Genomic DNA, 18,668 nt, shown 5'->3' on the forward strand with positions numbered 1-18,668 from the left:
TTATTATTAATAACCTTTTTTTTGCCGAGTCTCTCTGCGCTGACTGCCAGCAAGCAGAGGAGTTTTTCTACACTTTGTTACAGAGGACACAGCCCCTGTGGATAATCTGGGCTCCGACCTGGCCGCGGTGGAGACCCCAGAGCTACAGGAGGTGCCGAGTCTCGCTGCTGCAGGTCGTGTCTCTCCAGCTGCCATTTCACCATCTGAGATCTCCCCGGAGAGCCATTCCCCGCTGCTGGCGATCTGCTTTGCTCTGTTCAAATCCTGCCTGTGTCCTGCCTTGGCGTGCAAACGCGACGCCCAGGACCTCGACCCCATCCCGGGCTCCACGGCCAGAGATGTCCACCTGGCCACCAAGGAGAAGCTGGAAGCCTTAGCACACATGGAAGGTAAGGGTAGGTGTTTGAGGTGTTTTTCCTTGGAGGAAGCCTAGAAATCCCTGGAAGCCAAGAGGTTAACTAAAAGCCTCCTGCATGCCTGCACTGGTGCTTGTCAGACAATGAGGATGTGACACAGAAACTACACTAGGCGATTGATTTCCTGAAAATAATGCAATGGGGTCCCACTCAGGTGGTGTAAACGTGGAGGAAAGTCTCTGGGGGTGAGGGATTCATCCCTCTCATAGCAAAATCCTCCTCCCTTGTCTCAGCAGGGTCTAGTACCTTATCTTTGTACCCGCACCTGCCACAGAGGCATCATGCTATGAGGAGGGGTTGTGCTCAGTGAAGTCAGTCTGGATTCCTCCCAGTGTAAAGAGAAATGAGCCTCAGCACTTTTCCTTCCAACTTTCCCTTTTCCCAATGCCTGGCTATGCCCAAGGACTCCATCCTGCCTTCACTTGGGAGGAAGAAAGCTCTAAGCATCATTTTGGGGAAAGCCTCTGGCTTGTGCAGTAGCTGTCGTTGGGTCAATCGCATTGTCCCCTCTGTGCTCTGGTGTCTATTTCCACTGATGCTGAGCTTTGCTCTCCTTCTGCAGCTGACAGGAAGGTGAATCCGAGTGAATCCATGAAGGCGGTGAGGACAAGGACAGTCCAGCAACCAGCCCTGGGGGAAGGTGGGTGAGATCTCCGCAGTGCAAGTTGCTGCTAGTTGGGATTAGATAAAAGTCCTTCAGAAGAAAACTCCAGGGCCAAAATCAAAGCACGCCGCTGCTCTCAGCATGCTCCCTGCTCCGTGTTGTAACTCCTGAGCCACGAGGGTGGGAAATCACAGATGGCTGCTTGAGACTGACTAAGATTTGCTTGACGCCGTTCGTGTTTCCCTTCTTGTTTCAAGACCCGGTTTGTCTACAAGCCACCTCATCTCACTCTGCTTCCCCATCACTGCGGTGATGGCAGGGCTTTTCCCCTCCCTGTGTGCAGGGGAGATTAGTTCCACAAACGTGCTGGAAAGATTTTAAATCCTTTGGAGGATGGAGCTGGAGAAAAGCAAAAGATGTTACTAAACTGCTCTTATTTTTATACAATCAATCTCCCTCCGTGTCTGGGCTGTAGAAGGCAAGTAGCACCTTGCTGGAGTGTTTAGGATGGTGCTTAAAACACCCCTGTTCAGAAGGAAATCAATGCTCAGAGGGGCTTTTTTATTTTCATAGAGGACAAAGTTGATGTCAATAGTGAGGGCTCCATCCTGGCCACCCCACAGATCCATTCAAACCCAGAGAAGCTGAAAGAGGCAAAAGTAAATGGTGAGTGAATCATAGAAAACCTGGTGAGAAGGAGCCTCTGGAGGCCTCCAAACCAGCCTCTAGATCGGGTTGGTCGAGGTTTTGTCCAGCCAAGTCTTGGGGATCTCCCTGGGGACTTGGAAGTCTAGGCATGGCCCAAAGCGCCTTGCCCAGTGTCCCACAGGTTTTCTGGGGGGACAGCAGGATCAGAGCCTGGATCTTTAGCCACCCTGCACCATGGAACCTTCGTGCTGGGTCGCAGTGCTGCCATCACAATGGTGTGACCTCGTGTCCACCAGCAAAACCAGGTTCTGGATTAGTAGATGGAGGCGAGTACGTGTAAGAGAGAGCTCGGTGAGATGTTAATTATCCCCTGGGACTAGTCAGGCTTTGGCTACCATGAGCCATCGTGTTCAAAGGGTAGAGAAAGGAAAACCAGTGTGTCCATGAAGTGTCATCTCTATGGGTGGCAGTTTGTCTCAGAGCTGCTGTGGAGGGCAGAGGAAGGGGAATAAACGACCCTCCACACCCACGGCAGGTGGGACAGGCGATCAGAGGCTTAAGTGGCAGGAAGAGATTTGAATGAGCCCCAGGGAAGATGCTGTAGCAGAGGAAAGAGAATGCGGGGAGGGGGCAGGATTTCCATTGCTGCCCAAGAACAGGGGGAGGCAGCAAGTTAATGCTGCCACAGCACAAAGCAGAGATGAGTGTCATTGCAAGGTCCTTCCAGCTCTCCTGGTGATGGCCACAGCTGCGAGTCCTGCCTGAAAGGGAGCTCTTGAGACTCTCCACTTATTTTTCTTTCCACATCCAGAAAAAGTTGCTCCTTCTCCAGGCTGTGCTCCCCAAACCAGTGAGACACCAAAGCTGATGCCAAGGAAGAGGGTGACAACCCCCCCGCCAAGGGAGGCAACCAGGTGAGCACGGAGGTGGAACCCGGGTGTGCGGAACTGTTGCTGTCCCCGGCCTGTCTCCCCGCGGCTGGGAGAAGGACAAGGTCCATCTGCAGGAGCTGCGGTTCAGCTGGTCTCTTGTCCATGCGTGCCTCTCAGCTGTCCGTCTGTCTGTCCATCTCTCTTTATGCCTCTGTGTGTGTGGCAGGGACACCCCACTCACCCCTCAGCAGAGAACGGAGTGTGAAGCAGCACAGAATATGACAAGGGAACAAGACAAAGGTAACATCACCTTGTCATGGGATTCCCCCCTAGAAGGCATGTTGCCAGCATGGCCAGGAGTGGTTTCACATTTAGGTTGGTCCTGCAGCATCCCATGGTCCTCCTGAGACAATAACCAGGAGTACATAAAGGAAGGGACAACCCTGTCCTAAATATTTGGGGAACCAATGATTGAAGGAAGCATCAATACCCTCTTTGGCAGCAATAACCTGAAGGTCCTGAGCACAGAGCTAGAACTAAACCAACCACCTCACATTAAACGTGGGCTCACCCTTCCTCTGCCCAGATTCCCAAGTCCCCTGCACTCTGTAGCTGTTTAGAGGTCGATGTTTTGCTGCACAATGAGGAACAACCCGCCCAAATCCCAACCCCAAAACCCTCGTGGTTATAACTCATTGTTTCCAACCAAATATAACACAGGTAACGCCTCCCTCTGTCCTGTTTAACCCACTGTCCTGCCCCTGCCTGCAGCATTCGACTTATTCCCTGAAGACACGGATGACAATATCAGCCTTTACAGCACGGAGACGATCGCCGTGTGGCCGGGGATTAGATCAAGCAGCCCAGAGATGTACGACGAGCTGGGATGGCCAGACACCGCCAGTGAGTTCTCCAGACCAGGCGTTAGTCCCCTGAGGCTTGTTCCGAGCCGATTTCTGGGTGTGCGAAGCGATCTTCCTCCACGTGCCTTCCCCAAGGCGAGCACCAAGTTCCACGGCCATGTCACACGTGAAAAGCTTTAACGGCGTTTCTGCTACCCTCAGATTTTGGCAGCAGGACGGATGGCTGCTGCTGCTGCGACTCCTGCTTCGGAGGCACGAGGAATTCAGGACTTGCCTCGTCCTTCCCCGGTGAGGAGGCAAACCAAGGGACGGGAGCAGCCGGCTGTTGGCCGCGCAGCCAGTGACTCCGGTTCCTATTTCCCTTGGCCCTGTTCAGGCAGCCCTCATGCCCAGACACTCGTCTTCCCGATGAGTTCTAAAAAACAGGCAACGACACCGGTAAAGTCAAAAAAAGGCTTGCAGAATGTGGTGAGGCAGAGGGATGAGCCAGCCACTTCGTTTGAGAGCCACTGCTGCTGCGAGAGAGCCCGGGTGCAGGAGGTGAGCGGGACAAGCGACGCTTCAGCCGTGTAACTGTATTGAAGGAATTTTTTAAGGGAGTGGTGAGAGCCTGGCCCAGGTTGGCCAGAGAGGTGGTGGATGAACCATCTCTGGAGACATCCCAGGCCAGGCTGGACGGGGCTCTGAGCAACCTGAGCTGGTGCAGATGTCCCTGCTCATGGCAGGGGGGGCACTGGGGGAGCTGGGAAGGGCCCTTCCCACCCATTCTATGATTCTGTGATTGAAGGAAGTGTGAGAACAAGCCTAAAATCTCGTCCTGTGTTTAATCAGGCACCTGTTCCCAAGCCTCCCGCTCACTGCAAAAAGCAGGGGAGCTCCGCTGATGTCAGCACCATGTGCTCAAACACATCCCGCCATCTGACAGCAGAGAGCCTGGGCAGGGCACGAGAACAAGTGAGTGTGAAACACGGAGGGCAGATGTTACGCTTTGTTGTACAGGGATGGCAATTAGAGCAGAACTAAGTGTGGCTGGTCACTCACGTCACCCATACATTAACTGTCTGGTGAATGTTTTAACTAGACACAGGTATTAAAGAGCAATTTGGTCATAAGTGCAAGGAAAAAATAAACTAGAGGTATAATAATAGCCTAGTTGTTTATTACTGTTAATCATCAGCATGAATTGGTTATAACCAGCCAGTACGGCATCGTAACACACCACCAAGTGCTTTTTGCCTTGTACAGATGTCACACGTGCTCTGGCCTGTGCAATGCTGTGTCATTGTCCCCCCAGGCATCCTCTGCTCTGTGCTGGGGCGGCCCCACCTGGAGCATTCACTGTGTGCAGGGCTGGGGACACAGGAGAAAAAAAGATATAAAGCTGCTAGAGAGTGTCCAGGAGAGGCTACAAAGTCAGCAAAGGGTTTGGAGGGGAAGCCGTGTGAGGAGCGGCTGGAGTCCCTGGGTTTGTTCAGCCTGGAGGAGACTGAGGGCAGAGCTCATGGGGCTGCAGCTTCAGCAGGGGAGCAGGAGGGGCAGGGCTGAGCTCTTCTCTCTGTGACAGTGACAGAACCCAGAGAATGGCAGGAACATGTGCCAGGGGAGGGTCAGTTGGACATGAGGAAAAGGTTCTTCACCCAGAGGGTGCTGGACACTGGAACAGGCTCCCCAGGGAGGTGTCACGGCCCCAACCTGACAGTGTTCAAGAACAGACTGGATGTCCTCAGACACACGGAGTGAGCTGTGAGGTGTCCTGTGCAGGGACAGGAGTTGGACTCCATGTGCCTTGTGGGTCAGCTCAGGACATTCTATGATTGAGGGGTGGTCAGTAGGTCAGAGAGGTTCTCCTGCCCCTCTACTCTGCCCTGGTGAGGCCACATCTGGAATATTGTGTTCAGTTCTGGGCCCCTCAGTTCCAGGACAGGGAACTGCTGGAGAGAGTCCTGCGCAGCCACGAAGATGCTGAAGGGAGTGGAGCATCTCCCGTGTGAGGAAAGGCTGAGGAGCTGGGGCTCTGAGCTGGAGAAGAGGAGACTGAGGGCTGACTCATTCATGGGGATCAATATGGAAAGGGGCAGTGTCAGGAGGATGGAGCCAGGCTCTTTGCGGTGACAATCAGTGGGTACAAACCGGAATACAGGAGGTTCCACTTAAATTTGAGAAGAAACTTCTTCTCGGTGAGGGTGCCAGAGCCTGGCCCAGGCTGCCCAGGGAGGTTGTGGAGTCTCCTTCTCTGCAGACATTCCAACCCGCCTGGACACCTTCTGTGTAACCTCATCTGGGTGTTCCTGCTCCGGCGGGGGGATTGGGCTGGATGAGCTTTCGAGGTCCCTTCCAACCCCTTAACACTCTGTGATTCTGTGATTCTCTGCCTCCTCACAGGCAGCACAGGCGGCCCAGCGGCGCAGACACAGCCTGGCCCAGGGCCAGCGCCTCAGCCTGCTGCAGCTCTGGCAGCGGATCGGGGCCTGCGGCGGCCGGCAGCCCGGCGACGAGAGCTTCCACCACACCTTCTGCACCTACTCCTGGTCGTGGAACGCCGGCCGGGAGCTGGTGACAGTCGCCGACCTGCGCAGGCTGGACCAGGAGCTCCGCCAAGGGCGGCGGCCCGGGAGGGAGGGAGCGGGGATGGACGCCGGGCCAAGCCCGTGCCTTGATGCCACCGGAGGCCAGCGAACGCCGGACAATGGTGGCTTAGGACAATGCCCTCACGCCGGTGAATGAAACGCGAAATAAAAGCGAGAAAAAGCGTTTTTATCGCCGTGCTGCCCGTTTCCCGCCCGCCGCCACCAACCCCCTGAGGCAGCGGCTTCCCGCCACCGCCCCCACGTGACACCGGCGGCCCTCACGTGACCGCCCAGCTCTGCCCTCTCTCGGGTCGTAGCGCCAGGCAGGGCTTCCGCTTCCGGCGGCGCTCGGCCCAACATGGCGGCGCCCAGGGAGGCGCCGGAGCGGCGGCTCTTCGGGAGGCGCTTCCTCACCGACCCTGCCCGCCTCTTCCAGCACAACGCCTGGTGAGGGCGGCCGCCGCCTCCTCCGTGTCCCCTCCGCGTCCCCGGCCGTTCGCTGCCCACCGCGGAGAGGCCCCGGGAGCCAGCCGAGACGCTGCTGGCCTGTGGTGCTTCTCCAGGCCCGGCCGCGGGAGTTGGGCTGGGGTGGCTGAACCGGGGAGGGGGGGCTCGTCCTCTCAGCCCAGGCCTGGCGGTGATTTGGGGCTTCACGGGCGCCCGGCTGCAGACACTGACGTGCCCACAGGGGCGCGGTGGGGCGCGGGCGCTGCTGGTGGGGGCAGGCGGTGCCGGGAGGGCTCGGAGGGGTGGGGGGTCCCTGCCCTGCTCGGGGGGCCCTGCTGTGTTCAGGGAGGGTCCCTGCCCTGCTTGTTGGGGTCCCTGCCCTGCTCGGGGTGCTGTGCTGTGCTCGGGGGTGCTCATCGAGGAGTCCTGAGCCTTCCTTGGTGAAGTCTTGAGGAGGGGCCCGAGTCTTCCATGGGATTCCTCAGGCTCCCTCTATCTCTGAGGAATGTGTCGCTTTGCTTTGTAGCTTCATTGCTATAGTTAATAAAGTTAAATGATCCGCTCTCCAAAATCTATAACCTTCTCCATCTGTGTACGTTAGTGACTAATGTAGACGTTGGACAAAGATGATTTTGGCCATCTTCAGCCACAGAATGAAACTGTGCCAGATGTTAGCTTGGAACCAGAGGTCTTTGGTTGGAGAAGGCTGTTGTTTTAAGATACATTAAGCTCTCAAATTTGCTGGGAACTGAAGGCATTCTGCATTTTTGAAGTAAATATGTCCACTTGTGGTCTCTGGCTCTGTGAGTTAATATCAAAAGACTGATTCCTCCTGAGGCCAAAATAGTGCTTCTTGATCCTTGTAGTCTGCTTTTCATTCACTTGTTTTAATGAAAAAAGGTCAAGTGAATCACTTTAATGACTACACAACTGTGTATGTACATTTGAGTTATTAATAGGCTCTTAATGCATTAAAGCTTCCTGCATGTTTTTGTCGTAATTAGATTTAATATTAATATGACACTTTACCTTCCAAATAACCCTAATGCCTTTTTTGTTTGAACTTGAGAAAGAAAATGTGGTTTTCTAAGACAGCTAAATCAAATGGCCGGTGTTGATGACCGCTTGAGTGAAAGCAAGCAAGCGCCTGCCTGTCGGTCACCTGAGAGGGAAGAAGTGCTTTTCATCGTCTGAGAACAGCAGTTCCTCTCCAAGGAGGCCTGTTTTTACTGAGTTCCCTCATGGTTTTTATAAAAATGATTTATTTCCTCTTCGCTTGGCTGAGCGTCAGATAGGGAAAAGGATTAGGGGCCAGATTTAGTGTCTCTTGGGCTCCCAGTTACATCTTTTGTAGTGCTACAAGCGTAATTCATTCAGAATCAGGAACCGTAGGTGCTCATGGCTGGTGTCCTGCTGCGGAGCTGGAGATCGTGACGAGCTCCACAGCTGTCGGTTTGGAGACCGTTCTCTTTTCTCCCTGTCTTTGCCTTACCGTTCTCAGCTGAGTAGTTCATCTTATTTTTTACAACAGGGATAATGTGGAGTGGTCAGAAGAGCAGGAAGCCAGTGCCAGGAGTAAAGTTCAAGAGAACAGCTCACAGCTCTTGCCACAAGATAAACAAGGTACTTTTGGATGCTGTTGTAATGTTGGGTCTTAACTTGTTCGTACAAGAGCAGAACAGTCTGGCGAGAGCTGCATATGCATCTTCATTTATTCCTCCCTTCCCCCATCTCCCGAATCATTCAAAATACATTACCTAGTGATTGATAATGAAAAATGGCACAAGAGGAATCTTTCTGTTCTTAATTTACCTCTCTGTGACTTTTCCACCTTCTCTAGAGACTCATTCTCCAGGAACAGAAATGGTCTTGGCTGGGAGGAGTCACCTTGGGTTGAGGTCTTTGTTTGTGTTGTTTATGTTTAAAAACTCATTAGTGTTCCTTTTCAATGAACTTCTTTCAGTATAGAGCAACAGCCTCATTTAATCTTATTTTCTCTACTTGTTTTTGCTCTCTAAAGCTTGACTTCTAACAAGCAATCTTTTGTTGCTTGCATGCTGTGGAGCTATCCCTAATTCAAGCTCAGTTTTAAGAGGGTCTAATGAAGTCGTGTCCGTATCTGTCTCTACAGTTAACAAACAGCATGATAATGATTAAATCAGAAGCGAAGAAAAGTGATTTTATCCTAACTGAAGTGTTTATCATCAGAGAGGCAGGATAGGGATTCCGAAGCTTTTATTTCCTCAAACTTGGCTTAAAGGATATTTATACATCCAAAATGCAAAGCTTACCTGAATCTGAATCAAGCTAAAACTGCACAGCTCTATAGTCAGTAAGACAGTTGAAGCTGTTCTGAGTTGGTTAGTAATGCGTCTTCACTCCATACCTGTTAGAGATCATCCAGTCCCTTAAATGATGCTGAACTGGCTTCCCACTCCTTGGTATGATAAGAAACTTGTTTGATGATGATCCTGTTGTACCAAGCTGAGCTTTAGGGTGGATCTGTGCCTTTCGTTCAAATTAAATGGAGTGTGTCATCTTTAAGGCGATGCCAATCGCTATTGGAGCTATTGAGAACTGCCCATATAGCTTCCAGTTGTGTTCACAATAGCAAATTTAATTATACCAAAGAGCAACCCTCCTAATTTCTTGGATTCCCAGAAGTATCCAGCAGTTTCTATTGTGATACCCATTGTGTGGAGTTCATTTTAAAATCTGGTTAACATTAAAGGATGCTGTCTGTCATGCTTTGAGAACCTATATACAACTAGGAAATTGTGGAGCAATTTACTGTTCGAGCAGTTTGTCAGGTCTTTGTGATGGATTTCCCAGACCGAACAATAGAGACCAGGCACATTTTGATGGCTGCTATTCAGCAGGAAGCGTGTGGAGACAATGGGATGGCTGAAACGGAGGGAAGGCAGCCCAGCCAAATGTGCCTGAAGGGTCTGGTATTTTGAGAATCGGGAATGTCCAAGCAGGAGAACAAAGGCAGGGTATTGGTCATTATGGCTGCATTATTCTCTGGACTTCTTGGGGCTGTCAGAATTTGTTCTGAAGGATAAGTTTTTTGGGTATGTCAAAGATGTGTCTGCTGGCTGGCAACAGAGAAAGATGTGGAAGGGTTTATTGGTTTGCTTTTGAGGCTCCATAATCAGCCATTCAGGGGGTCCTTGGCTCTCTTTCAGTATTTACTTTTGTTTGCCCTTCTTCTGCAATGTGAAAGGGTGAGTATGGGCTTGGCTTTGGGGGTGTCCTTACACAGACGAGCAGAACCGTCAGGAGTCCTTATCACGAAAGTCTCTGGAGGAATCTGGCTCACGTGCCCATGTCCGCCTGAGCTAATACCACTAAAAGGGATCTCAAAGCAAGTATTTTGTGAACTTTTCTGGCATAAGTTGTGCAGGAAGTCAGACTGAAAAATGAATATGGTCATTTTTTGCTTTAAATCTCTTTCTTGCATGATCTTTTTCAACTGGCCCTTGATTTCTTACATTTCAAAGAGGCCTTTTCTGTTGCCAGCTTCCTTTAAATCCTACCAGGAGACAGACAGTTTCCTCTTCTATCTCTTTTCCCCTTTTTAGTCCTAACAAAGTGACTGTGAGGAGGGAGGCTGAGTGTTCATGTGGCACAGCATAATTTAAATAAAGGTGATTTTCAATCAATAACCTTACTTATTAAAGCAAATTGCTGAGTAGGTGTCTGCAGGGATCCCTGACCATCTGAACTGATGAAACTCTGAGACCCGATTTGACTGCTGGTCTCATTTTTGCTTGTGTTTACAGAGGATTATGAGGTGAACGCTAAGAGGTACTGGGATGACTTTTATAAAATCCACGAAAATGGCTTCTTCAAGGACAGGCACTGGCTGTTCACTGAATTTCCTGAGCTGGCTCCTAACAGGAACCCAAGTCAAAATGGGGATTGTGTGCATGAATTTAGTAACAAAGAAGAATCCAACCATGAAGGGCTGGGAAGCTGTGAAAATGGACATTGTTCATTGGAAATCAGGGCAGAGAATCAGCTAAACCTGATAAAAAACACAGCTAAGATTTGCACAGAGGAGCTGGCTGCGCAGAAATATGATGAGCTGAATCACAGTGATGGAGATTACCCAGGATCATCTGCGTCTTATCGAATATTAGAGGTAATAGTTATAAAACAGAGTCACACATCAAACAGTCGCTTGCATCGGTATTAGGGTGACTGGGACATAAAATATATATAATTGGAAACAGGGCGTGATTGCCTTAAATCAGTGAAATTCAAAAAGCAGCTTAAAACTGAGTGAAATCTCTTTGGATTCTTTTGGTTTGGACCGCGAATTGGCAGAGTATATGGGCCATGAGAAGTTTCAGAGTTTAAAATACAAACTGTTACAATCAGATGTTGAAACAAACATTTAAAGATCGTCTTTTGAAGAAGCTGATTCTTTCCCTTGTCTGTATAAAGCTTTCCTTTGTAAATTATGCTTTGCATGTTTGCACTGACTCTTGTTTGCCTTGAGAGATGTGAAACAACAAAACAATGAAACCCAAGAATCAAAGATGCTGTTTGGTTTGTTCCTGGTGGCCCATGTAAAAATGGAGAATCTCAGACCGATACAGGGTTTGTCCCCACAAAAGGCTGTAGGACTTTTAGACATTCAACTCCTGACAGCTGGTAACAACCTTTTGCTCTGTCACCTCTGCTTTGTTCACTGTAGATCTCGCTGGTTTTGTTGAATGCTTCGTGTTCTACAGAAGTTCTGCCCTTCCAGGGAGAGTCAATATGAACTGTACTTTCCATATTTTTATTTAATCTGAGACTCTGAGACTTCCTCAGGCTTTCATGTTCTTGAATCATTGTGACTTTCCTGACTTAGCTGAGTACTTTCGGTAATATCTGTCACTGCAAGCCATTGGTGGTGTTTTCTGCTCAATTTATTTCAATTTTACTGATTCCTTTCGCATTCAGAGGCAGATTCCCCAAACCCAGTTGTGTGAGCCATCTTCTCTTCAAATGGGAACAAGCAGAAGGAATAATAAGGCAGAATTCTTGTAGGCCTGGTTGTAACTTGAAGAAGAGCCATCTAGCGAAGGAAACTCTGAAACAGCAGGATGTAATTACAGCAAAACAAACTTCTTTCTCCATTGCTCTGATTTTCTATGGAAGCGAATGCAACTAATCCGTGGCTTTTGCCAAAGCTTCAGTGACTCATACTGGCTGTTATGCTTGGGATTCCAGCAATAATTTTCTAAAGAATAACAATATCTAGAAATCGTAAGATTTATACAAGAACTGGCTTAGTGGTTTCCCGCAAACACTTATATGTAGCACTGCTCCTCAGAGCTGAACATATTCAGATCTTGCAGCAAGATTTGCAAATGGTCGCTGCTGCACTCCTTCGTTACTTATGAGTTGCTCTTTGTTCCATGGTTGTAGGGAGATGATTTGAAATTGACTGCGTGGGACACGCTGAGTAAATGATTTTCACTGTGTGTACTTCTACTTTCTTTGCACAGGTTGGCTGTGGTGCTGGAAATACGGTCTTCCCAATTTTACAAACCAACAAGTAAGTACTTCTCAGCAGGTTTTTACCTGCATGATATACCAGCCTCTGAAAAACAATCGGAAAAGCGTTGCCTGTGTTCTTAGTTGAGACAATCTCAGAGAAAGGCCAGATGCAAATGGTACATTTGCCATCTGCAAGTTCAAATGATTGTGTTTTGAGCTTGGAAATGTTTGGTCTCAGAACGCAACCACCGTAATGTGAGTTTACACGTCTCGTTCTGAAAGCATTTTCTTCCAGGTCTTAGTGCCTCTCCTTTTCCAGAAGGAAAAGTAAGCGGGCAGTTCCGTATGAGAATAACTGAGGGATAAAGGAGCAACATGTTCCACCAGCTTTTGCACAGCACATTACTGATAGATATAGACTAAAGCCCAGGATTTCTTGCTCCCAATTCTGTGCTCTGTGCATTTGAGCCGCTTTTGTAATTCCTACGAAGCACCTTTATATAAATGATGATAGTTTCTTTTATTTATTTCAGTGACCCAGGACTTTTTGTTTATTGCTGTGATTTTTCTACAACGGCTGTGGATCTTGTCCAGGTAAACTCACTGGTGATTTACGAAGATAGAAGTACATTGTGCCAATTGCACATTAACACAAAAATGTCACAGCTGCCACCAGCTGTCTAGCTGCGATGGCAGCTTTCTGTTTCTAGCTAGCCCTGATGCTGACCCTTGTACTGGTAAATCAGGAAAACCAGCTGTCGAAAGTTGTAGAAATGAGGGAAGTTGGAGTTCTCAAAATGTCACATTGGCAGCAGACAAGTCAGCCAGATTTTCTTTCCCCTGTGGTTGGCAGTACTTTGCTAAATCCAGCGCTCTTTTAGTTGAGCAACTGCTGAACCTTGAAAACATTCAGGCTATTTTTTAACAGGAACTGAAGCTGGGTTTGGTTTGCGTGTGCGTTACTGTCACTGCAGTTCTGGGAATGTGGTCTCGTTGCTTCTGCACAGACAGCTGAGGGGGGATGCTGTTGTCTGTGGAGCAGGAGGCTGGAATTTAGCCAAAGGACGAACACTGCTAATAAATTTCAGGTCAGAACAGAGAATATTTAAAATATGAAATGTAATGACTTAATGAGGTGAGATGGGGAGCACAGCAGCAGAGACAGGATGTCGTTCCATCCTTTTAACCTGACACAAGCACTGTTTGTAGAGGCTCCTGCCATCTGTAGCAGCAGCTTTAGAAAAATACACAACTTCTTTTACAAGTCTAAATGTTTTAAAGAGCGTAACTTCAGGCAGCCAGGTTTGGGGCTTAGGGAGTAGTCTGCTTGTAGTTCAAATGGATATTGATTTCAGTGATGCAGAGAGGGGCCCTGACACTCTTTTGTAAAGATTTCCTGCTTAATAGTGTAAATCCCTCACTTCCTACCACTATTAGTGGAAAATGTGACCTCAAAACTTCAATAATCCCTCAATCCAGTTTGGGATTTTTGGCCATGCTGATTGTCTGAATGTAGCAAGTCCAAAACTCTTTGTAAATCTCCCAGGTGTACTCACTTTTCACATTTCACCCCTGTTCCTTGTCAGACCAGGGAACCTACCTGACCCTGTCTGCCTTAATCCAGTGAGGCTGAAACAGATTTCTGAACACACCACTTCATTACATGAAAGTTAAAATGCTCCCATGTCCAGATAAGATTGAGATCAAGGTCTGCTGCTAATGCTCTGATTTCTCTCCCCTTAAACACAGAACAATGCAGAATTTGATTCTTCTCGCTGCTTTGCGTTTGTCCACGACCTGTGCAATGACCAGAGTCCTTTCCCGATGCCAGATGGGAGTCTTGACATTGTTATTCTTATCTTTGTCCTCTCAGCAATTCTCCCAGAGAAGTAAGTTTTAATAATTCCTCCTGGATTCAGAAGATAGCGCATGTAGAACTGGAATTCTTTAATAGTAGATCCCTTCTTATCAAGAAAAATTAAAGTTTGTTCTGTGTCTGGTCCAGTTTTCCATTAAGCTTCTGAAAATGAAATTTGCAGATATTTTCTGTTGTTACAAATTCTGGTGCAGGATAGGGGCGATTTGGAGGTGCTAAGCGGTTATAGGTGACATCTTGCTGCACTCGCTGTTGCACCTCTGTTCGGAACCCCAACACATGGAGAACTCAGCACCCATTTGTGTAAAATGTGCTACTGGATTGTAAGGCTCAAAGACGAGATTAATTTCACATATGGGAGGTGGCAAGAAGGGGGGGACAGGTTTAGAAAACTGTTAAGAAAAGTGCTGTGATCTTAGTGTGACAGTGTGTTACAACCTGCACTAGTCTCTCCTTCTTGTTCCCTTTGGTTTTATTTCACAGCATTTTTCAAGTTCAGTTATTACTTGTTTTACAGAAACCAGTGGAGGTACTTTTGTAATTAGTAAGAGAGAGAGCAGTTAATCCCTGCTGTGGCAGGCTAGGTTATAATTGTAGAAAAAAAACCAAAACAAACAAAACCCACAAACATGAGAACTGAGTGTCAGAAACAAGGCAGCCAAATAAAATCAACCCACCTAAGTCTGAGACAGCTCAGAAAAGTGCTGTCTTTTGGTAGCTCTTTATATCAAGTCGAAACATATAAATTTTATACCTTCTTTTTGGAAAATAGGCTAAGGCAACAAGCATCATTTTGCAGAGTGATGAATACTTCTGTTTTGTTTTTCCCTCAGGATGCAGTGCATCGTTAACAGACTGAGTCGCCTTCTGAAACCGGGAGGAATGATTTTGCTACGAGATTATGGCCGTTACGATCTGGCCCAGCTTCGGTTTAAGAAAGGTATTTTCTTTTCCCTTGGGTAGTCTTGCCAGATCACTAACAGACGATTCTCTGGAGTTACTGTCTCCCCCGTTTAGGAGGCAGCTCATTAATTCCCCTGAAGCACAGCATGTGCTGGGAGAAGCACCTCTTGTCTTTACGTGCAGTTGGGCGGCAATTGTTGATTTTTACATGATAGCTGGTAACTGTTTAAATGCTTCTTGCCCTTAGGTCAATGTCTGTCTGATAACTTCTATGTGAGAGGTGATGGCACCAGAGTCTACTTCTTCACACAAGGTAGGAGGCTGGAAAACATCCCTCTGACTCTCCTCACCTCTTTTTGTCTCTGTGCCCTCGAGTTTTGCCACTAGCTCTTTCCAGCCTTTCTTGGAGCAGTGTGAAATGTGAAGTACCTGGGCTTGTCGCTTGCTGATGCAAATATGGCAGGGTGAATCCCTTTTGACAGAATCAGAGAATAGTTTGGGTTGAAGGACCTTCCCAGCTCCCCCAGTGCCACCCCTGCCATGAGCAGGGACATCTGCACCAGCTCAGATTGCTCAGAGCCCTGTCCAGCCTGGCCTGGAATGTCTCCAGGGATGGTTCATCCACCACCTCTCCAGGCAACCTGGGCCAATATTTTACGACCCACATTGTAAAAATTTCTTTCCTCATGTCTAGCCTGAATCTTTTCTCCTTCAGTTTAGAACTGTTACCCAGCTTTTAGAGAAAACTAGTGTGTTTGGTACACTGGGAGGGGTGGGATTGGAGGAGCTCTCCTTGAATCTCATTGCCTGCAGAGGATGGAGTGAGAAGGACACCATCTAAAGGAACTTCTCTTGACTTTAGTGTTCTCCTACGAGGAAATAAGAAGGGTGTGGTTCAGTGTAGAGCTGAGGCAGCCTCTCCAGTTCTGCTGCTGCTTGGTGTTCAGCAAGTGTTGTATTCTCCCTGCTTATCACCAGTTACACCTCCAGTCACTTCTACCGCGGACCCCTCTGCACGGACAGTTTCAGAGCAGTGGCACAACTGTAACCAACTATGCCCTTCCCCACTGCATAAGTCTTGTTTGTCACAACAAAATTAATGTTTCGTGCGTGTTTGGCAAACACTCTGTAATGGCGAGCATCTGATAAAAGAGCACAAGCTGGGACCTGTTAGCCCTTTTCTACAGAAACTCCATACAAATCACGTGCTCCTGGGCTGCAGTTGAACAAGCTCTATGCTGCGCAGCAGGACTGGGTCTGGCTTTGCCCACAGCCAGTGCACCAGGGCACTGGGATACTGGTTTCCTTGGTCAGGAATTCCTGCCAGTGCCGCAGCCTCCGGGGCTCTTAGTGCTTTGATTGGGCCCCAGCAGGGTGTGGTTTCTTAAAGGATTTCCCCCCCACCCCCCCAACTTAACCTTAATGAATCCCATTCCCCTCCAGCCTATACAGCGTGGATCTTATTGCCACCATTTAGAAGTGTAGGTCTGATCCCTTTCTTTGCTCTTGCAGGCTCTGAAATTCCTCTGGAGAGAGGGGGGAGGGGGAAGAAATGGATATGTCCCTACTCGCCAGAAGATGCTCACTTAATTGGTTACTAGAGGCGATACCCATGTCTGAAACTGCTGCTGTTTTCTCTTTGTCGAGTCTCTGTAATTCTCGTTCTCCAAATAATTCTTTCCTTCCTTGGTAATAGAAGGTAAACTCAAGGGAAACTGGAGAATCTGTGACCTTAATCTCCCATAGTACAGTAATTAAATCCTGTCTGATGTTTACATTTCCCTGCAAAGCAAGACTGTGAGTTTCCTCTGATCCATCGTCCAACATAGATTATCCCTCGGTGTGAGCGGGTGTCAGTCAGATGCAAGCTGTGGCATCCTCCATCTCCTTCTCTCTGCTTCCAGATGAATTAGATGACCTCTTCACAACAGCTGGGCTGGAGAAAATCCAGAATCTGGTTGATCGGCGATTGCAGGTGAACCGTGGGAAACAAATGACGATGTATCGAGTATGGATCCAGTGCAAATACCGCAAGCCTGCTGCCCCTCAGCTGTGAGGAAATGGGACATGCTTTTTAGGTTGGAGCCTCTTCATGACCATGTGCAGTATCTTCTCCTGGTGAGACGCGGTTTTACGGAGTCCAGCACACACAGGACCTCAGTGCCTTTTCCAGTCCCTAGCATCACTTCAAGTGAGTTTTGCTAAGGACAAATGCTCTAAGAGGAGACCAAGCAGTAATTTAGATGTCTTGCTACTGGTCTGAGGTTTTTAAAATTATTTATGGTTTTAGTGACTTAAGAAATGGTCATGTTGTCTTACAGCAGCTGAGCAAGTTGAGTAGTGTGTCACTTATACTCTGGATTTCTACATGAAACAGGAGAGCTTCGACCTTACCTCTGTGTTGTGTACTCTTGTCTCTGGAACAAAAACCGTAGAACTGGTAAATCTGTTCTTTGCAACTGGTCGCTAGGCCTCATGGATTCCTTGGCCAACTTCTCATGCAGGTTTGTGCAAATCCACATGTTAAAATACTTTGATCAAGGGCGTGAACTGAGAGCATGCTAGTTGCTCTGTGCCAGCTTCCCCATGGATGCCTTGTGGTGTGGAAAAAGCAGATTATGCTGCCTTGCCCTCACTGTCCAGAAGGATGTTTACATCGGGAGCTAGCACACTATAGCTCAGGTGCTATAAATTCATAGTGGACAGGGTTCAGGCTTTCAAAGATTTGGGGCTGATACCGGTTTTGAGGCATCTCCAGAGTGCAGAGAATCACAAGCAGTTCGTTGGACCAGGGTTTACACAGAATTACGTGCTTTTTCTGCTTCAACAGTGAGAACAGTTCTTGCCGACGGCAGTCCCCAGGTCACAAGCTGCACTGCCCTGTCATGGTAGTGTGCTAATCTCAAGCAAGACAAGACACCTGTCTTTGATGAGAAATCTCAAGAATGTCTACCACTTTTGCTTAATTTCTTAGAGGAAGCCAACATTGTGGCTTTCTGAAGGTATTTCCCCACCTTTGACAGCAAATATCTTTTATCTCCGCTTGTTTTCTTTTGTTATTTTTAGGGTGTGGTACAACAGGTATCAGAATAAATTTTGCAGTAATGCTTTTCAGTGCTGGGTTGATTAATATAAATCAGGCTTCCACAGAGACTCACATGCTTCTACGCACCTGATCTGGGCCACCGTTGGGTAACTACAGTTTTTTTCCTCTTCTGTTATCATGATTTTCACTGGTTCCTGCTCGTGTCTCTCAAGAAGGGGTATCTCTTACCTTGTTTTAGTTCATACTACACAGAGCATGTATATTTTCTTAGCTAGATGCTTGTATTTGTAGCTTGCAGTTGCCTAAGAATAACTGTCAACTATAGAGACATGTAGGTTACGAAATAACTGCTGTCTTGAAATGGGAGAAAGTGAAAAAAGATGAGGAAATGTCATTGCTGTCTTTGGAGAGTCTGCAGGAGTCTTGGAGAGTCAAACCAGGAGCAGCCTGATTTGTAAAGTGTTGGAAGGGCCTGTAGCAATATTCTCTACTGGGCACGTGATCAGTTCATAACTTCCATGTTCCCTTGCTTACTATATTTTCTAAAGACTTAGAGAATTTCCAGTGTCTGCAGATGAAACACAAGGTAAGGTTTCTTTCTTTCTAAGCACACTTGACTTCTGCAGTGCACAAGCCTGACCCAACCCAGAAGCTGTGCAGCCGCTGCTGTTTTCTCTAAACCTACGAAGTCTGGTTCCCTGGCAAGGTTGGTACCTCAGGCAAGGTCTAGGCAAAACACAGCTCAAGGCCTCTGGGAGCTGAGCAAGCTCATGTCTTCTCATCTTATCCAGGCAAAGAGTCAGGCTTAGCAAAAGAAGTCCTGGGAGTGTTCAACATGATGGGACTCATGTAACCAGCTCTGTTGCTTTCAGTGCGAGACCTCCCCAGTGTTACTGGTGCCGTAGGCAGTTCCCTTGAGGTCTTTTCCTC

The 18,668-nt window shown here is 48.2% G+C and overlaps 1 protein-coding gene across 1 annotated transcript; it reads left to right on the forward strand.

Moving 5' to 3' along the window:
* Window positions 1-6,319: 6,319 nt before the first annotated feature.
* METTL2A (methyltransferase 2A, tRNA N3-cytidine) lies at window positions 6,320-17,085 on the forward strand. Its single transcript, XM_065651086.1, has 9 exons — window positions 6,320-6,417; window positions 7,949-8,040; window positions 10,203-10,564; window positions 11,922-11,971; window positions 12,447-12,507; window positions 13,663-13,802; window positions 14,623-14,729; window positions 14,940-15,005; window positions 16,597-17,085. Exons 1-9 carry the CDS (start codon window positions 6,329-6,331, stop codon window positions 16,746-16,748), a joined length of 1,119 nt encoding a protein of 372 aa, XP_065507158.1. The 5' UTR covers window positions 6,320-6,328; the 3' UTR covers window positions 16,749-17,085.
* Window positions 17,086-18,668: the final 1,583 nt, after the last annotated feature.

This window comes from Caloenas nicobarica, chromosome 24 (genome assembly GCF_036013445.1).
Source record: "Caloenas nicobarica isolate bCalNic1 chromosome 24, bCalNic1.hap1, whole genome shotgun sequence".
In the NCBI taxonomy this organism is placed as follows: Eukaryota; Metazoa; Chordata; class Aves; order Columbiformes; family Columbidae; genus Caloenas; species Caloenas nicobarica.